Here is a 16,854-nt window from a genome sequence, read left to right as displayed (position 1 = left end):
GCAGGGCTGGAACACCACCCATGTCCTTGCTGTTGTTTGGGAAATCTGGGGAGTGTCATGGCGTCAGGTGCATGATGGGAGCTGGAGTGTCAGCCATGGTAATTCTGTTATACCGACATTATAACGACCTAAAAGTCACCGTGGGGACACAGCCTACTGCACCGGCCCCTCATGCTGCGTTTTCGTAGGTCTTTTTATTAGAAAACAGGAGGGGGCTGGGGCCAGCATTGTGGTGCACGGCAGGTTAAGCCACTGCCTACAACACCAACATCCCACATGGTTGCCAGTTCAAGTCCCGGCTGCTCCACTTCTGATCAGCTCCCTGCTAACGGCCTGGGAAAGCAGCAGAGGACACGTGGGAGACCCAGAGGAAGCCCTGGCTCCTGACTTCAGCCTGGCCCAGCCCGGGCAGTGAACCAGCAGACGGAAGATCAAGAATGAAGATAACGGAAACATTTAACTTTCTCTGCCGTGAATCCCTCCAGGGCTGAGAATCCATTACTAAGTTCCTGCCATCAGGGATAAGACTCTCCTTATGAGGGCAAACAGCTGGAAACACCGCACTTCCATTACAGCGTCCCATCCCGAGCTGCCGGTGCACCTGGCTTCCAGGGTGCCCAGCCCTGCGCGGAGTAAAACGTCGCTTCCTGCCAGGCCCAGGATCCCCGCGATATTTTGGGGGCTGTGAGACAACAGCAGTCCACTCCAGCGTCAAGCTTCAGCCCAAAGCTGTTCCAGGTGCCGTGGCGGCAAGGGCCGGCTTGCGCTCAGCCTGGAGAACTCTCACACTGCAAGCTGAGATTCTTACAGTTCCCGCCCTGCGGGTCAGCGGTCGGCCGCCTGTCCCCAGTGCGCCTGAGGTTTTATTCTCTGCCTGAGCCCCCGGCCGGATCCTGCATTCCCGACCCTCTCCCGTCTTCCCCGACTTGGAATCGCTTTGTCCACGAGGCCGGACTCAGCCCCGCCGCCTGAGGTGTGGACCGCCCACCCACGGCTGGCTGATGCACCCGGGGCCACAGCCAGCCACTTTCCAACTGCAGACCGGGAGAGGCCACAGGAGCTCGGATCTAGCAGTCTTCCACGGTGCCGGCACTGGGCCAGGGGCAGGGGCTGCGGCGCCGGCGTCTCCCCACCCCACCCACGACGGAGTCGCCATCACCAGCGCCCGGCCGGGGCCGTCGAGGCGACACCAGGCGGTCTCAGCGATCAGGGCCGCACGAAGGGATCGGAGACAGAGAAACCAGGCTGTGACCGCTACAGAGAGACAACCCCTCCCGAGCTAACCGGTGGCTCAGGCGCTTTAAATCCCTACGCGTGGAAGTAGGCAGGAAAATGAAATGAGCCACTGGGCCAATCAGAAGTCTCCGCCCAACCTCGGAGGCGGGGCTTTCCCCCACGAACCAATCAGAACCGTCGTCTCTGTTGCGCTTCCGCCAGCCTCACAAAGCGGTCTTTCCCGCGCCAAGTTCTGACTGTGCGGAGGTTGACCGGTCGCCAGAGGTGGATGTGGGAGCCCCAAGGAGCCAGGCCTGTCAGGTGCCGGAAGAGCCTGCAGCCGCGGGCCGACCGGACACGAGAATCGTGCTGCGGCCACCCCCGGGAGGCCACGTGGCCCTGGAATACCCGCGACCATGCCATTGCTCTCGCGGCAACAGAGGGGCTCGGGGTGGCCCAGTGAGGAGGCCGAGGGCAGCAGTGGGACGTGCGGGGGGGGGGGCCGCCCGACGTTGGCCAGGGCTCTGGGGTCCACTTGGCCGTGGCCGGCTTGTCCCTGGTGTGGCCTCTGGGCGTCGCGGGGTGAGCTGTCGGACCCCTAAGCCCCTGAGGCTGAGGTCGGGAGGCCCCGCGAGCACTCTGCCCAGCTTGGGGGCAAGGCCAAAGGTCATCGGCGCCCGCAGCCAGCTCGCAGGGCTTGGGAGCCTTTGGGGGCTCTCAGTCCCCCCACGCACGTCCTGGTCAGCTGTCGCCCTCTATCCAGCCCTCCCCCACACGTGTCCTCGCCGGTGGCCCGCCTCTTGTGAATGGAGTGCGAGGGGATTGCCAGGAAAGCTGGCGGAGGCCAGCACGTGAGCCGGCTGCATCGGCAGAACGGGGCGGGGCGGAGCTGCCTCGCTGGCAGGGGTTTGGCCTGGCGGCTGAGGCCGGGTCAGGACACCAGCACCCCGGGCCGGCCATGGCGTAGCAGGTGAAGCCGCCTCCTGTGGCGCCGGCATCCCACAGCGGCGCCGGTTCACGTCCCGGCTGCTCCACTTCCAATCCCGCTCCCTGCTGTGGCCTGGGAAAGCCGCGGAAGACGCCCGAGTGCCTGGGACCCTGCACCCGCGTGGGAGACCCCGAGGAGGCTCCTGGCTTCAGATCGGCCCAGCTCCGCTCTGGCTGCTGGGACCATCTGGGGAGTGACCCAGTGGACAGAACATCTCTCTCTCTCTCTCTCTCTCCTCACTCAGCTTCCTGCTAACGCAGACATGGCAGGGAGCGGCGATGGGTCAATCGTGTTCCTGCCACCCCATCTGGAAGACCTGCAATGCTGGGATCCCCTGCCGTCCACGAGGGAGACTTGGATGGAGTTAGTGGCCCCGGCTCGGGGTGACCCTGTGGATGGGAGCTTTCTCCCTCTCAAGCACATTTTTAAAGTGTGTGTGTGTGTGTGTGTAACGGCAGCTGGCTTAGTGGCTATAGCAAGACAAAGAACTACAAAGGAACACAGGAGCTTGTTCCGGGTCTCCCACGTGGGTGCAGGGGCCCAGGCACTTGTTCCATCTTCCGCTGCCTTCCCAGGGCACAGCAGAGCTGGACAGGAAGTGGAGCAGCCGGGACACAAACCAGCGCCCGCATGGGATGCCAGCACTGCAGGTGGCGGCTTTACCCACTACGCCACAATGCCAGCCCTGAGGGACGTTTTAAGGTTGCAAGCTCTCCTAAAAATGTTCTTTCTTTATGAATTTAAGATGTACTTATTTATTGGAAAAGTAGAGTGACAGAGAGAGAGAGAGAGAGAGCGAGCTTCCATCTGCTGGCCCCTCCCCAGGTATCCTCAACAGCCAGGCTGAAGCCAGGAGCCAGGAAGCCCATCCAGGTCTCCTGTGGGACTGGCAGGCACCCAGACACTGGGGCCACTGAAGACACGGCTCTGCCTGCACGTGCTCCGGCCATCGGCACCCCCTCCTGAGACGGCTTCCCCACAGCCGAGCAAACCAGAGGGCGCGAGGCTGCTCCGAGTTGCTGTGGTAAGGAGCCAGCTCTGGCACTGCCGTAGGAGAGACTCGCAAGCTGGCGGAGGCGCAGGAAGCTTCAGGATGGACCACGGGAAGGTGGGGGCCTGACCCCAGGCGGTGGCCCAGCTGGCTAGAAGCAGGCGATGCGGGGTAACGGGTTAGGCGCCTGCTTGGCTTTGCCGGCTTGGTCCTGAGTAGGAGGCGGAGACAAACGTTGGGGAAATTGTCCGTTATTAATCAAGGCCTAGCCGGTGGGGACTGAGGGTTTCACAAGTTATTGTTTGGTGTTCTGGAATGTTCCAAGGGAACAGTGAGATAGCAGTGAGACAGGCCGGCTTCCGGGCTGCTTGCTGGAGGCAAGGACTGGCCTCTCAGGCCGGGTGCTATGTGTTGGAGACCTGAGTTCCACCTTCACACATGGTCTACACCTGTCGCACTGTCCACTCAGTGTCCCTGGCCCTGTGGGCCCAGCCATGCCGCTGGCAGCTCTTCTCTGAGTATAGAAACGTCCCACAGGGAAAACGGGAGCCGGCAGCGTCCACTTTGAAGCAACAGCTTCTGGCTGAGTTCGGGGCTCCAGGGGAGACCAGACACTTGATCTCAGGACCCCCAGGAAAAGACGGTCATGAGTCGCCCGTCAGAACCAAGGCTGGAAGACAGGGATCAAACAGCACCACCTCCGCTGCACGCGGTTACAGCGGGAGCTGCCCAGGCAGACCCTGGTGCCCTGGGAGACTGCGTGACTCAGGATGTGACACACTTGGGCCTCAAGGGCAGAGCCCTCTGGGGACAGTAACCCGAGAGCTTCCCTTCCCGAGGGCTCTGCCTGGTACTGCGGACCACCTCCAGCTGGGTCAGCCGCCCTGAGGACCCGGCTTCCCGTAGCATCCCTCTCCATCCACCTTGCCGGGGAAGAGAGAAAGCCAGGGTCGGCGCCCACAGACCCAGGCAGAGGCCGGTGTCAGGATCCCAGAAGAGGTGAGACTGAGGGGTGGGCACGGTGGGTGTCGTTGACAAGCTTTGAGGGAGAGGCTGGGTGGTGTCCACCTGTGCTGTGGGGACACTGGCCCAGAGGACCCCGCTTCAGAAAAGTGCTCCTGGGGCCAGCGCTGTGACGCAGCAGAAGCCGCACTGCGACGCCAGCATCACACGTCGGGGCACCGGTTCAAGTCCCGGTTGTTCTGCTTCTGATCCAGCTCCCTGCTAATGTGTCTGGGAAGGCAGCAGAAGATGGCCCTGCCACCGTGTGGGGGACCTGGTTGGAGTTCCAGGCTCCTGGCTTTGGCCTGGCCCCAGGCACAGTCATTACGGGCATTTGGGGCGTGAACCAGCTGATAGAAGATCGCTCTGCCTCTGTGACTTTCAAATAAATAAAATAAATCTGAAAAATCGGTGCCGTCGACCCACCGGAGACAGCGGCTTGCTGGGCCCCCGTCACCTCTCGATGGATTTCGGGCATCTGTCTGCCACATGGCGAGGTGGATGGCTTTGATCACCATTTACTTGCTCACAATCCGTGGAGCAGGAGGCAGACAGCACCACAGGTGCTGTGAGCTGGAGTGCCCTGGGCTGCATTCCCAGCCCCCAGACGCCAGCCCTGTCCCCCAGCCCAGAGTCTGGAGCGAGCAGTCAGGCCCATTCCCAGGTGGGAGAGCGGAGGAGTCCTCTAGGGGCAGCGCCCACCAAGCCTGCCCTGAAGTTCACGGCTTCTCCCTCACGTGGGACTTGCCATCAGCTTCCCTGTGCACTCCCAACGCAACAGACACCAACAGGCACCATGCGACTGCCGGGCACGCGAGGGGCTTCCCTGACATGAGAGACAAGAATGAACAGGAAGACTGGGTGAGCCTGTGGTGCAGTGGTCAAGCTCCCATTGCAGGGCCAGTGTCCCATATCAGGGGTTCGAGTCCCAGCTCCCTGCTAATGGCCTGAGAAAGCAGCAGAGCAGGGCCCAAGTGCTTGAGCCCCTGCCACTCACGTAGGAGATCTGGATGGGTTCTTGGCTCCTGGCTTCAGCCTGGCCCAGTCCCAGCCATCGCAGCCATCTGAGGAGTGAACCGGCAGACAGAAGACCGCTCTCTCGCTGACTTTCAAATAAAGAAATAAATACTCTAAAAGGAGGAGGAAGAGACTAGAAAGAAATACGCCACTCAGAGAAGACAGGGACCCCAGAGGCAGAACCCTAGAAAAGATTCACAGGAACTTTAATCATCGTCTTCAGGGAGATAAAAGGCCTTACACCCAGCATGTCAGAGAGGAAGTCCGCTAGAAGAATATTTAGGGGAAAAGGAACTTTTGGGAATTACAAGTATGTCAGAAATGAAACATCTCAGGTGACAGTCAAACATGTCATATAAAAATAGAACAAAAAGACAAAAGTGTGGAAAGGTAATGGGAGAATTGTTGAGGAGGGCCAGACAGGGCAGAAAACCAGGTAATGGAGGCAATGGGCGCCTGTGGACCACAGTGCCGATCCTGGGCAGAGGGATCTCCAGGTCTGGCAGGTCACTGATGGAAAAGAACCCGACACAGACGCCACAGCAAGCTTAGCCCGGAACCTAAAACCCACGGAAATACAGTGGAGAGCCCTCAGCCTTCCAGACGGGGGAGAACAAAGAGGCCACGCCGGGCGGGAGAAGGAATTTGGAATTGCGTCAGATCGCGTGCGAGTGATTTTGAAACACGGCCACAAAGCCCCAGACACTCAGCGATCTCTGGGGACGCTGGGCAGGCTCGTGCCTGCCTGGACAAGGGGATGCTGCGGAAGTGACGCCGTGGCCCTCACAGCTGGGCTTTGTAGATCCTCTGTGCCACTCATCACAGGCTTCGTGCGAGGGGTCCCACTGCCTGGAGGCTGCGGGGGAGGGGGGAGGATGGGTGCTGGGGCCTTGGCCAGCCCGACTTCCAGGTGCCAGCCAGCTGGGAAAGAAAGCCTCAAGGTGACCTTGGAAGAGCTGTCACCTGACTGTGACCCCAGGAGACTGAGAACTGCCCGGATTCACAGGAGACAGAATTGGTAAAACCAATCCATCGTTTTAAGAAAAATGACTGGATCCCTTACCTCACGCCATACCCAGTCAACTCCAGAGAGATCACTGGTTCTCAGCCGGGCGCCCGGCAACATTGGGATGCGTCTGTGTTGTCATGGCTTGTGGGGTGCTGCGGGCTCCTGGGGGAGCTGCGTGGTACCCACAGTGCACAGGACTGCGCCTGCCACGAGGACATCTCCAGCCTGAACCGCCCGTGGGTCCAGGCAGAGTGACCGCGCAGCAGGGTCCACCTACATGCTGGACGGGAAGAAAACCCCAACCAATAGTAACAATGCTGCTGATGATGATGATAAGGACGTCCTCCTGACCCTGGCATGACTGCACAGGGCCCCTGACCGGATGACCTTGACTACTCAAAGCTGAAGGTCACGTGTCAGATCTGTCACATCTGACAGATGGCAAACTCAGGCAACACCTGCAGCATCTGACAGGGAGGAAGCCTTGTGGTTATGGCAGGGAAGGCGGTGACCTAACTAAGTTCTTCAGAATCCCCCCAAAGCCGCAAGCAACAGGAGAACCAAGCATGCGCCCCCCACCCTTGGGAAAGTCGGAGGCACAGGAAGTGATGACGGCTATGAACTTCTACACACCAAACCACACACCCAGACATCCGCAAAGCAAAAGCCGACAGCAGCGGCTGGCGGTGTGGCATAGCGGGTTAAGCCGCCTCCTGCACCGCCAGCAACCCATATCAGTGCCAATTTGGGTCCCAGCTGCTCTGCTTCAAATCCAGCTCCCTTCTCATGCACCTGGGAAGGCAGTGGAGATGGCCCAAGTGCTTGGCCCCTGCACCCACGTGGGAGACCCAGATGAAGCTCCTGGCTCCTGGCTTCGGCCTGGCCCAGCCCCTCCCAGCTGCTATGGCCATTTAGGGGGCGAACCAGTGGATAGAAATTTTCCTCTGTGTCTCTTCCTCTCTGTCTCTGTAACTCTGCCTTTCAAATAAATCTTTGAAAAAAAAAAAAAAAAAAAAGCTAATGAGAGGCCAGGACTTTGGCAGCTCTAAGGAACAGGAAGAGAACGAAGGCGAAGGCACCAGCCTTTTCATTGCTACTGGACATTTGCTAAGATAGCCATGTTCCATGCCTCAAGGAGGGAGTTAGAGGGGCTGGCTCTGTGGCGCAGTGCATTAAAGCCCTGGCCTGCTGCATTGGCATCCCACATGGCGCTGGTTCGAGTCCCGGCTGCTCCACTTCCTGTCCAGCTCTCTGCTGTGGCCTGGGAAAGCAGTAAAAGATGGCCCAAGTCCTTGGGCCCTGCACCCATGTGGGAGACCCAGAAGAAGCTCCTGGCTCCTGGCTTCAGATCAGCCCAGCTCCAGCCATTGCGGTCATCTGGGGAGTGAACCAATGGATGGAAGACCTCTCTCTCTGTCTGGCTCTACCTCTCTGTAACTCTGTCAAATAAATTTAAAAAAAAATATTTTTTTAAAGTAAGATTTAGAGCATGAGGGAGAGGCAGAGACAGTACAGCTAACAGTCTCAGAAATAAAACTAAAAATAGCAAAAACCAGGAAACGAAAAACAGCCTACCACCTGCACATTTATAAATCTCACTTAACGTGACTCCTGTCAAAAGAGGAAATAAACACTGAAATCGCAGCGCCTCTAGCAAACGGTAATAAAGGAGCTCCATATATCAGCGCCCAGGTCTGCTTGTCCGACTGCCTCAGACTACAGCCGCGGCTGGGCCAGCCGCGCACACCTTGTTCTTCAAAACAGCCTGGCCGGTGGGTGCTTTGCTGTTGCTTACATTTAGCGCCAGCTTTCGCAGTTTCAGGCGCATCCCGGTGGGGTTTCTGCCGGGAACTTGCAGTGAGCGTATCCATTCATTTGGAAGGAAGCGGCATCTTTATTCAATTATCCCACCCCACCTGGGAAGGCCCGCTGAGCAGCGAGGGGGCTGGGGGCCTGGGCGCACGCAGGAGGAAGTCATAAATACCGCCCCGGCCTGGGGGACCCCCATCCCGCAGCCTTTGCGGCCAGAGGTTTGCCCGGGGGAGGAAGCTGGCTTCGCAAGGTGCAGAGCCGTCAAGGGAACAAGACGAACAGCTCACCCTGTTTCTAACGACACTTCAACGGGTTCTTGCTCTTTCTTTTTGCTGATTTATGGGAGGCGCTTGCGCACAGGGCAGCCGAGTCTTCCGTTCCTAACAGCTTGGATTAGGCGGAGGCGGGCGTAAGCTCCTCTGAGCATCTGGCATCTCAAGTAGCCCTCAAGGGCCACGCGGTGCCCGTGGGGAGGAAGCAGAGCCCCGAGCTTTTGTGTTGGGAGACAAAGGAGGTGCAGGCAGGAAGCCAGGTGTAGGCAGGGGACCCACACGGAGACACCAGGTTCCCAGCTCGGCTCCCAGGGCTCTGCACAGGCTCTGCTGCCCTGGGAGCCACAGGACACAGGTGCCCACTGAGGTCCCCCCGATGGACGCTGCAGGCCATGTCCCATGCTTGAGGACCAGGCTGAGCCGAGGGGGGACCCTGAGATCCAGGACTGAGAGGAGAGGGTCTGGGAGGGATCCGAGCCAGGCCAGCAGGGAGGGAGAGCTGCGCCGTGCCTCAGCGGCTGGGGGCTCCCCTCCTTCACCCTGACCGTGGCTTAAAGGCACGGGAAAGTCAACAGGGAGAGTCCTAGCCCCTGACGCAGAGCAGGTGCACCCTGTGCTTTGCAACCCCAACAAAACCCCAGGAGGACAAGGACAAGCTCTGTGGAGTCTCTCCCCGAAGGAAACAGGAAGAGGGCCCCCAGCCAGGGCCCGAGCTGGAGCCTGGGTCTCCGCCAGGGAGCGGGAGCACAGCCAGGCGGAGCACACAGGCTGGGGGCCAGGTCCTGGGTGTGTACCCGGGGCTGGTAGAGCCGACCGCCCAGCCACGGCCTTGGCCAGGCCTCCGCCACCAGCCTGGAGCAGAAGCCGGAAGTGCAGACCCAAGGGAGAACACAGGAGTGCGGGTGGTGGTGGTGCAGGGACAGCAGAGTTCCGGTGGGGTCCACCGCCTTGCGCCTGGGAAAGGAGCGGAGGACGGCCCAAGTGCTCAGCGCCCTGCAGCGCCTGGGAGACCTGGACGGAGCTCCTGGCTCCTGGCTCCAGCCTGGCCCAGCCTCAGCCATTGTGGCCCCTTGAGGAGTGAACCAGTGGATGGAAGATCTCTCTCTCTCTCTCCCTCCCTCCCTCCCTCCCTCTTTTTCTGTGACTCTGCCAGCGCTGCGGCTCACTAGGCTAATCCTCCGCCTTGTGGCGCCGGCACACTGGGTTCTAGTCCCGGTCGGGGCGCCAGATTCTGTCCCGGTTGCCCCTCTTCCAGGCCAGCTCTCTGCTGTGGCCCGGGAGTGCAGTGGAGGATGGCCCAAGTGCTTGGGCCCTGCACCCCATGGGAGACCAGGAGAAGCACCTGGCTCCTGGCTTTCGATCGGTGTGGTACGCCGGCAGCAGCACGCCACTGGAGCAGACATTGGGGGGGTGAACCAACGGAAAAGGAAGACCTTTGTCTCTCTCTCTCTCTCTCTCTCTCTCTCTGTCTACTCTGTCAAAAATAAATACAAATAAATAAAAATCTAAAACAATTGCATTTGTCCTGAAAAGGCACATGCCCTTTCCCCTGCCATTGATCCCCTGAAGTGCCCCAGCACAGCACCTACTTGAGCAGCAGTGACTTTGTATCGGGTGCTACAAGGCTGCGGGAGGACGTGCGCTATGCAGACACCAGGCTGTGTCACAGGAGGGACCCGGGGCTAGACTGTGGTCTCCACAGGGGACGTGGACCCCCCTCACCCCCACGGCTCCTGTCCTCTGCTTCTGTTTCCTACTCAGCAGGAAGATGCAGGCTTTTGGTACAGCTTCTGGTGGTGATGAAATTTAGGCATGACTTAGAAATGTGAGGTAACTGCTGAGAAGAGAGAGGAAACACATGCCTCCCAGACCAGTGCTGCAGCCCCAGTCCGAGTCCCGGCTGCTCCACTTCCGATCCAGCTCTCTGCGTGGCCTGGGAAGGCAGTGGAGGATGGCCCAAGTGCTTGGGCCCCTGCACCCGCGTGGGAGACCTGGAAGAAGCTCCTGGCTCCTGGCTTCGGATCGGCACAGCTCCGGCCGTTGTGGCCACCTGGGGAGTGAACCAGCGGATGGAAGACCTCTCTCTTTCTCTCTGCCTCTCTGTAACTCTTTCAAATAAATTAATTAATTAAAAAAAAAAAAACAGCACAGGCAGCAGAGTGCAAACAAGCAAAAACAAACTTTCTGGGGACGCAGCCGCGGTGGGAAGCAGGCCTCCTCTCCTCTACCTTTGCCGTATTTCTTAAATCTCAAACATCAGCATGTCATTTGCCGCGTGTCAAACGTGGTTGCAGTGTTGAATAGCCTTCTCCCTGGAGGAGCTCTGATAGCTGTCACTCAAAGTCCAGAGCTGCCGGGGCAGGGACACACCCACCTTTGTAGGCGGAGCGATGGAGGCAGAGTGGGGCTCTGCGAGGGGCTCGGTGCTTTCTCCCGAGGGAAGCGGAACTGGGCAGGGGTCAGGGCAAGGAGGGGCAGGCGGGCTGAGCTTTATCATGAGCCCGCCACTCCGTGTCCACAGAGGAGGGGTCAGCAGGGCCAGCCCGCGAGGCTGGCACACCGGAGAGGCACCGCAAAACTCCAGGCGAAAGATGACCGGTCAGAACAGAGTGGGAACACAGTAGTAGTAGTAGTACTGCTATTTTAAAATATTTGTTCATTTAACTTGAAAGGCAGAGAGAGAGAGAGAGAGAGAGAGAGAGAGAGAGAGAGTCTTCCATCACTCCCCAAATGGCTGCAGCAGCCAAGGCTGGGCCAGGCTGAAGCCCAGAACTGCACCTGGGTCTGCCACGTGCATGGCAACAGCCCCAGCACTTGGGCTGTTCTCCCCACCTTCCCAGGCTCGGTAGCAGGGCGCACACGTGCAGCAGCCAGGACTCAAAGCAGCGCTCACCGGGGACTGTGCAGCCCACGCACTGCGGTCCCCAGGCAGTGGGCAGATCGAGCTGGGAGGATGCAGTGGGTTGGGGGGGGGGCACAGGCAGGCGCCCCTGTTGGTCCCTGTTTCTGGCCCGGAGGCTGCTGGGGGAGGCAGGTACAGGGACGGGAGCACCGGATGGATCAGGTGCTGAGGGAGAGGTGAGAGCCAGGCCTGAGCCCAGGCAGAGGGGCCTCCTTAACCCCTGCGGTGCCGGACGAGCCAGGGCACAGGGTGGGTGTGGACCGAGGCGGGGGGGGGGGGGTTTTATGGTGAGGAGACCTCAGGCCCAGGTCCGGCAGCTGTGCCCACCTGGGCAGGCCACCCAGCACCTCTGAGTCACTATTTCTGAACAGAGGCCCCCACTACCCCACCCTGGGTGTGGGAGGATTAAGGGGCTACCACACGGCAAACGCCCGGCACCCAGCCTGGCCCTGGGGGACAAGGGGATTCTGCCCCAGCCATTGCTTCTCCCTGCAGCCGGCGTCCCCTCGGCCCAGTTAGCGAGAGGAGGAAGGAACCCACCCTCTGGCTCCATCCTGCCCCCTTCTCCCCCCTCGAAGGAGGGATCCATGGACTCAGCCCCGGATTAGCTGTGTAATCCCCGGCTCTGCCCGGGCAATCGCCTCCCGCCCGCCGGGAGCGGAGGCCCGGGGCTGGGAGCTGCCCTACCCGCAGGGGCGACCGTGGTCAGAGCGGGGGTCTCTCGGGGGAGCGCGCCTGCATCCACCGGGCCGCTGGTGGCATGGATGCGCCGCGCGCAGGGCGCTTCGGGACGCTGGAGTGAGGCTCCGGGGCTCGGCAGGGGAAGCAAGCACATCGCTAGAGAGCTGGCATCCCAAGGGGACACAGGCCGAGCTGGGGCCCAAGACGTCCCCTCCGAGAGGGGCAAGCGCGGGAGGGCACGGCCACCCAGGGGCCACAGAGGGGTCGGCCGGGAAGAGGGGATGGGGGTGCTGGCCGCACGCGGGGCCGGTGCAGGGCACCCCGAGCCCTCAACGCCCGGCTTGGCAGGGCCGGACTCCGAAGGCGGCGGAGGCGACTCCAGGGCCGGAGCCCGGCGACAAAGGGTGGCGGCGCCCGGCAGTGCCCCCGGCCGCCTCCGTGCTGGGCCGCGCCCCGCTGAGGCTCTGGACGCGCGCCCTCGGGGAAGCCCTCGGCTGACAGCTCCTGCCTGCGGAAGACTCGCCCCGGCTCTCCGCGGCTAACGAGCCGGGGAGTCCTTTCCCGGGCACTCGGAGGCACTGCGGACGTCACAGCGCGGGAGGGACCAGCCTGCTGGCGAATGCCCGCCCCCACAGTGGAAGATGGCGGGCCCAGGGCAGAAAGGACTACAACTCCCAGGAGGCTCCGCGCCAAAAGTCACTTCCGGTCCCCCTGTCTTCCCACAGGAGGCGGAGCTGGAGAGGCGCAAGGCTGCCTGGTCGCGTGACGTTCTTCCTATGCGCCGCGCGGCAGCCTCGTCGCGCCGGCTCCTGAGCCTCGGTGTTGTGAAGGTGACAGCGGGAGGTGACGGTCTGGCCCCCGCGATGCTGGTGGCGCGGCGGCTGCTCGGCGGGGCGCTCCCCGCGCGGGTCTCCGTGCGGTTCAGCGGCGACACGGTGAGAGCCGGCCTGACCCGGGCCGCGCCTCGGAGCGCGCGGTGCCTGGGCTGTGTGGCGCCTTGTGGGGAAGCCGCCGCGGGGGCTGGCTGTGCTCGCGGCCCCGCGGCCCCTCCGGCCTCGCCGCAGCCTGGGTCTCGGAGGCGGACTGCAGCCGCGGAAGAGGAGGCGCGCCGCGGGGTCCCACGTCCGGGGTCTGCCCCCTCGCAGTGGCGGAAAGGTGCCTCCACGGGGCGACGTCGGGAGTGAGGTTCGAGTGGACCTCCCCCGCCCGTCCTGCTTAGAGTGAGAGTTGAGGCCCGGCGCACCCAGTCTTGGCCGCAGGAGAGGCAGACCGAGAGGTGGACGGGGCGTCGGGGCTCCCGGCCCACCTGCCGCTCTGGCCCTGTGACCTTCCGTGAGCTCGGTCACCCCGGCCTCGGTCTGCTCCTCCGTAACTGGGCTGTGGTGAGCAGGAACTGGGACCCCGCGTGTAAGATGCTGAGCGCGGGGGGCACGGGGAGGGTTGGGGGCGGGGCCCCGGCTGCAAACCCGTAGCTTCTGGCCGAACCTCTGCCCCCGACCCTCTGACCCCCAGACGGCGCCCAAGAAAACCTCCTTCGGCTCGCTGAAGGATGAGGACCGGATCTTCACCAACCTGTACGGGCGCCACGACTGGAGGTGAGCCGGGACCAGGGCCTGGGCCTGGTGAGCTGGGGCAGGGGCTGAGCCCGGTGAGCTGGGGGCTGAGCCCGGTGAGCTGGGGCGGGGGCTGAGCCCGCTGGGGTGGGGGCTGAGCCCGGTGAGCTGGGGGCTGAGCCCGGTGAGCTGGGGTGGGGGCTGAGCCCGGTGAGCTGGGGCAGGGGCCTGAGCCCGCTGGGGTGGGGGCTGAGCCCGGTGAGCTGGGGCGGGGGCTGAGCCCGGTGAGCTGGGGGCTGAGCCCGGTGAGCTGGGGTGGGGGCTGAGCCCGGTGAGCTGGGGCGGGGGCTGAGCCCGGTGGGCCGAGGCGGGGGCTGAGCCCGGTGAGCTGGGGTGGGGGCTGAGCCCAGTGGCCGCGTCCGGGCCCCGTTCACTGCCCGCCGTCCCGACCGCGCAGGCTGAAAGGCGCCCAGAGCCGAGGGGACTGGTACAAGACGAAGGAGATCTTGCTGAAGGGGCCCGACTGGATCCTGGGCGAGATCAAGACGTCCGGCCTGCGGGGCCGCGGGGGCGCCGGCTTCCCCACGGGCCTCAAGTGGAGCTTCATGAACAAGCCCTCGGACGGCAGGTGCGTGTGTGCCCTCGCCGCGGTGGACTGGGGGTGCTCTCTGGACTTCCTGTGGGGAGACGCGGGTGCAGACCTGGGCTTCGAGCCCTGGGCAGCCCCGGGCGGCCTCCTGGCCCTCGTGAACCTTGGGGTCCCCGCGCGTGGCCATCCCGGCGGCTGCCGGCCCTGGAAATGGGGCGGAGGCCGAGGCCGCTCTGGCCGCCCGCAGTTTGTTTCCAGGAGAGCGGGGAGCCGAACGGAGGCCTTCTCGGGGTCAGCGCTGGCCACGGTGGGGCCGGGAGCTGGCCGTGACCGCGGCGAGCAGGCAGGGGCGGCAGGGGTGCCCTGCGGTGGAGGCCCAGGCTGACTGTGACCCGCACAGGCCCAAGTACCTGGTGGTGAACGCGGACGAGGGCGAGCCGGGCACCTGCAAGGACCGGGAGATCATGCGCCACGACCCGCACAAGCTGGTGGAAGGCTGCCTGGTGGGGGGCCGCGCCATGGGCGCCCGCGCCGCCTACATCTACATCCGCGGCGAGTTCTACAACGAGGCCTCCAACCTGCAGGTGAGCGGGGGCGGCGCAGGGAGGGGCCCTCCCGCCCCGTCCCGCAGGTGGCCGTCCACGAGGCCGCGAGGCCAGGGCCCTCCCTCCCACCCCGTCCTGCAGGTGGCCGTCCGCGAGACCGTGAGGCCAGAGCCCTCCCTCCCTCCCGCCCCGCAGGTGGCCATCCGCGAGGCCTATGAGGCTGGACTGATCGGCAAGGACGCCTGTGGCTCGGGCTACGACTTCGACGTGTTCGTGGTGCGCGGCGCCGGGGCCTACATCTGCGGGGAGGAGACGGCGCTCATCGAGTCCATCGAGGGCAAGCAGGGCAAGCCGCGCCTGAAGCCGCCCTTCCCCGCGGACGTGGGTGAGGCCCGGCCGTGTGGGGCCACGGGGCGGCGGGCGGGCGGGCGCTCCCAGCCCCGACTGCCCTTAGGGCGGGGCCCTGCCGCAGGAGCGAGGCCCTGAAGCAGAGCCTGGCAGCCCCCGCCCAGGAAGCCACTGGGCCCCTCCCCTTTCCCTGAAGGCGTGTTTGGCTGCCCCACGACCGTGGCCAACGTGGAGACGGTGGCCGTGTCCCCCACCATCTGCCGCCGTGGCGGCGCCTGGTTCGCCAGCTTTGGCCGAGAGCGAAACTCGGGCACCAAACTCTTCAACATCTCTGGCCACGTGAACCACCCTTGCACCGTGGAGGAGGAGATGTCCGTGCCGCTGAAGGAACTGATTGAGAAACACGCGGGTGAGGCCGGGGGGCAGGGAGCGGCAGGTGCCCACAGAGACTGGGCGGGAGGGCCTCAGGGTAGGGCTGGCTCCAAGGGCTGGCAGAGGCCCTGGCTCAGGCTGGGCAGGTGTGCCACCCTGACCCTGACCGTCCGTCCTGGGGACTGCCTTGGGGCCCAGGGGGTGTCACAGGCGGCTGGGACAACCTCCTGGCCGTGATCCCTGGCGGCTCGTCCACCCCGCTGATCCCCAAGTCCGTGTGTGAGACGGTGCTGATGGACTTCGACGCGCTGGTGCAGGCGCAGACGGGCCTGGGCACGGCCGCGGTGATCGTCATGGACCGCTCGGTGAGGGTGGGGCCGCGGCCAGAGACGCCAGGGAGGGGGCGAGGAGGGAACGAACGAGGCTGCTGGGGTGGGGTCAGGGGACGCCCGGGGAGGCGGGAGGGCCCAGGGGACGGCGTGCCACGGGGCTGAGGCCCGGCGCCTGCCCACTGCCCTTTGTCGCCCAGACGGACATCGTGAAAGCCATCGCCCGCCTCATTGAGTTCTACAAGCACGAGAGCTGTGGCCAGTGCACCCCGTGCCGCGAGGGTGAGCATCCCGGCCGGCGGGGGCTGCTCGGCGCGGCTTCGCCCCCTGAGCCCCGTGTCACGGCTGTGCCGCAGGTGTGGACTGGATGAACAAGGTGATGGCCCGCTTCGTGCGCGGCGACGCCCGGCCGGCCGAGATCGACTCCCTGTGGGAGATCAGCAAGCAGATAGAGGGCCACACCATCTGTGCTCTGGGCGACGGGGCCGCCTGGCCCGTGCAGGTGCCGTGCCCGCCGCGCGGCCCTTGGGCGGGGGTCGCTGCGCGTCCGGGGGCGGGGGCAGTTTCGGACTCTGGTTCACCCCGTGCCTCTCCCACCCCAGGGCCTGATCCGCCACTTCCGGCCCGAGCTCGAGGAGCGCATGCAGCGGTTTGCCCAGCAGCACCAGGCCCGGCAGGCCGCCTCCTGAGCCCCCCTGCGCCGCCCCCACCCGCGGCTCCGCCGTCTGCCTGCAGTGCCGGGCAATAAAGCGAGTGCCGCCCACCGTGCCCTTGTGACTTCTGACTTGCGATCCCGCCGCCCTCAGCCACTCCTTCCGGACTCCACTGGGTCTAGGATTTGCACGTGGCCTCCCGGGGTCAGTGTCAGTCTAGGGTTTGCACGTGGCCTCCCGGGGTCAGTGTCTCAGTCTAGGATTTGCACATGGCTTCCCGGGGTCAGTGTCTCAGTCTAGGGTTTGCATGTGGCCTCCCGGGGTCAGTGTCTCAGTCTAGGGTTTGCAGGTGGCCTCCCGGGGTCAGTGTCTCAGTCTAGGGTTTGCACGTGGCCTCCCGGGGTCAGTGTCAGTCTAGGGTTTGCACGTGGCCTCCCGGGGTCAGTGTCTCAGTCTAGGGTTTGCAGGTGGCCTCCCGGGGTCAGTGTCTCAGTCTAGGGTTTGCACGTGGCCTCCCGGGGTCAGTGTCTCAGTCTAGGGTTTGCACGTGGCCTCCCGGGGTCAGTGTCTCAGTCT

General features: G+C 63.5%; 1 protein-coding gene across 1 annotated transcript; it reads left to right on the top strand.

Annotated features, from left to right (window-relative positions):
* Window positions 1–12,624: 12,624 nt before the first annotated feature.
* On the top strand, window positions 12,625–16,393 carry NDUFV1 (NADH:ubiquinone oxidoreductase core subunit V1). Its single transcript, XM_051830220.2, has 10 exons — window positions 12,625–12,824; window positions 13,402–13,484; window positions 13,900–14,070; window positions 14,432–14,615; window positions 14,772–14,961; window positions 15,121–15,333; window positions 15,495–15,661; window positions 15,826–15,907; window positions 15,982–16,127; window positions 16,228–16,393. Exons 1-10 carry the CDS (start codon window positions 12,666–12,668, stop codon window positions 16,312–16,314), a joined length of 1,482 nt encoding a protein of 493 aa, XP_051686180.1. The 5' UTR covers window positions 12,625–12,665; the 3' UTR covers window positions 16,315–16,393.
* The last annotated feature ends 461 nt before the right edge of the window (window positions 16,394–16,854 follow it).

This window comes from Oryctolagus cuniculus, chromosome 1, assembly GCF_964237555.1.
Source record: "Oryctolagus cuniculus chromosome 1, mOryCun1.1, whole genome shotgun sequence".
Classification (NCBI taxonomy): Eukaryota; Metazoa; Chordata; class Mammalia; order Lagomorpha; family Leporidae; genus Oryctolagus; species Oryctolagus cuniculus.
This window is presented reverse-complemented; position numbering and strand designations above follow the sequence as displayed.

Excerpts from the sequence above, each read along its gene's own strand:
- NDUFV1 (XM_051830220.2), top strand. The coding sequence starts at position 12,666 with ATGCGCCGCGCGGCAGCCTCGTCGCGCCGGCTCCTGAGCCTCGGTGTT. Across the intron at positions 14,962-15,120 it reads GCCCTTCCCCGCGGACGTGG|GCGTGTTTGGCTGCCCCACG; the intron begins GTGAGGCCCGGC and ends CTTTCCCTGAAG. Across the intron at positions 16,128-16,227 it reads GGGCCGCCTGGCCCGTGCAG|GGCCTGATCCGCCACTTCCG; the intron begins GTGCCGTGCCCG and ends CTCCCACCCCAG.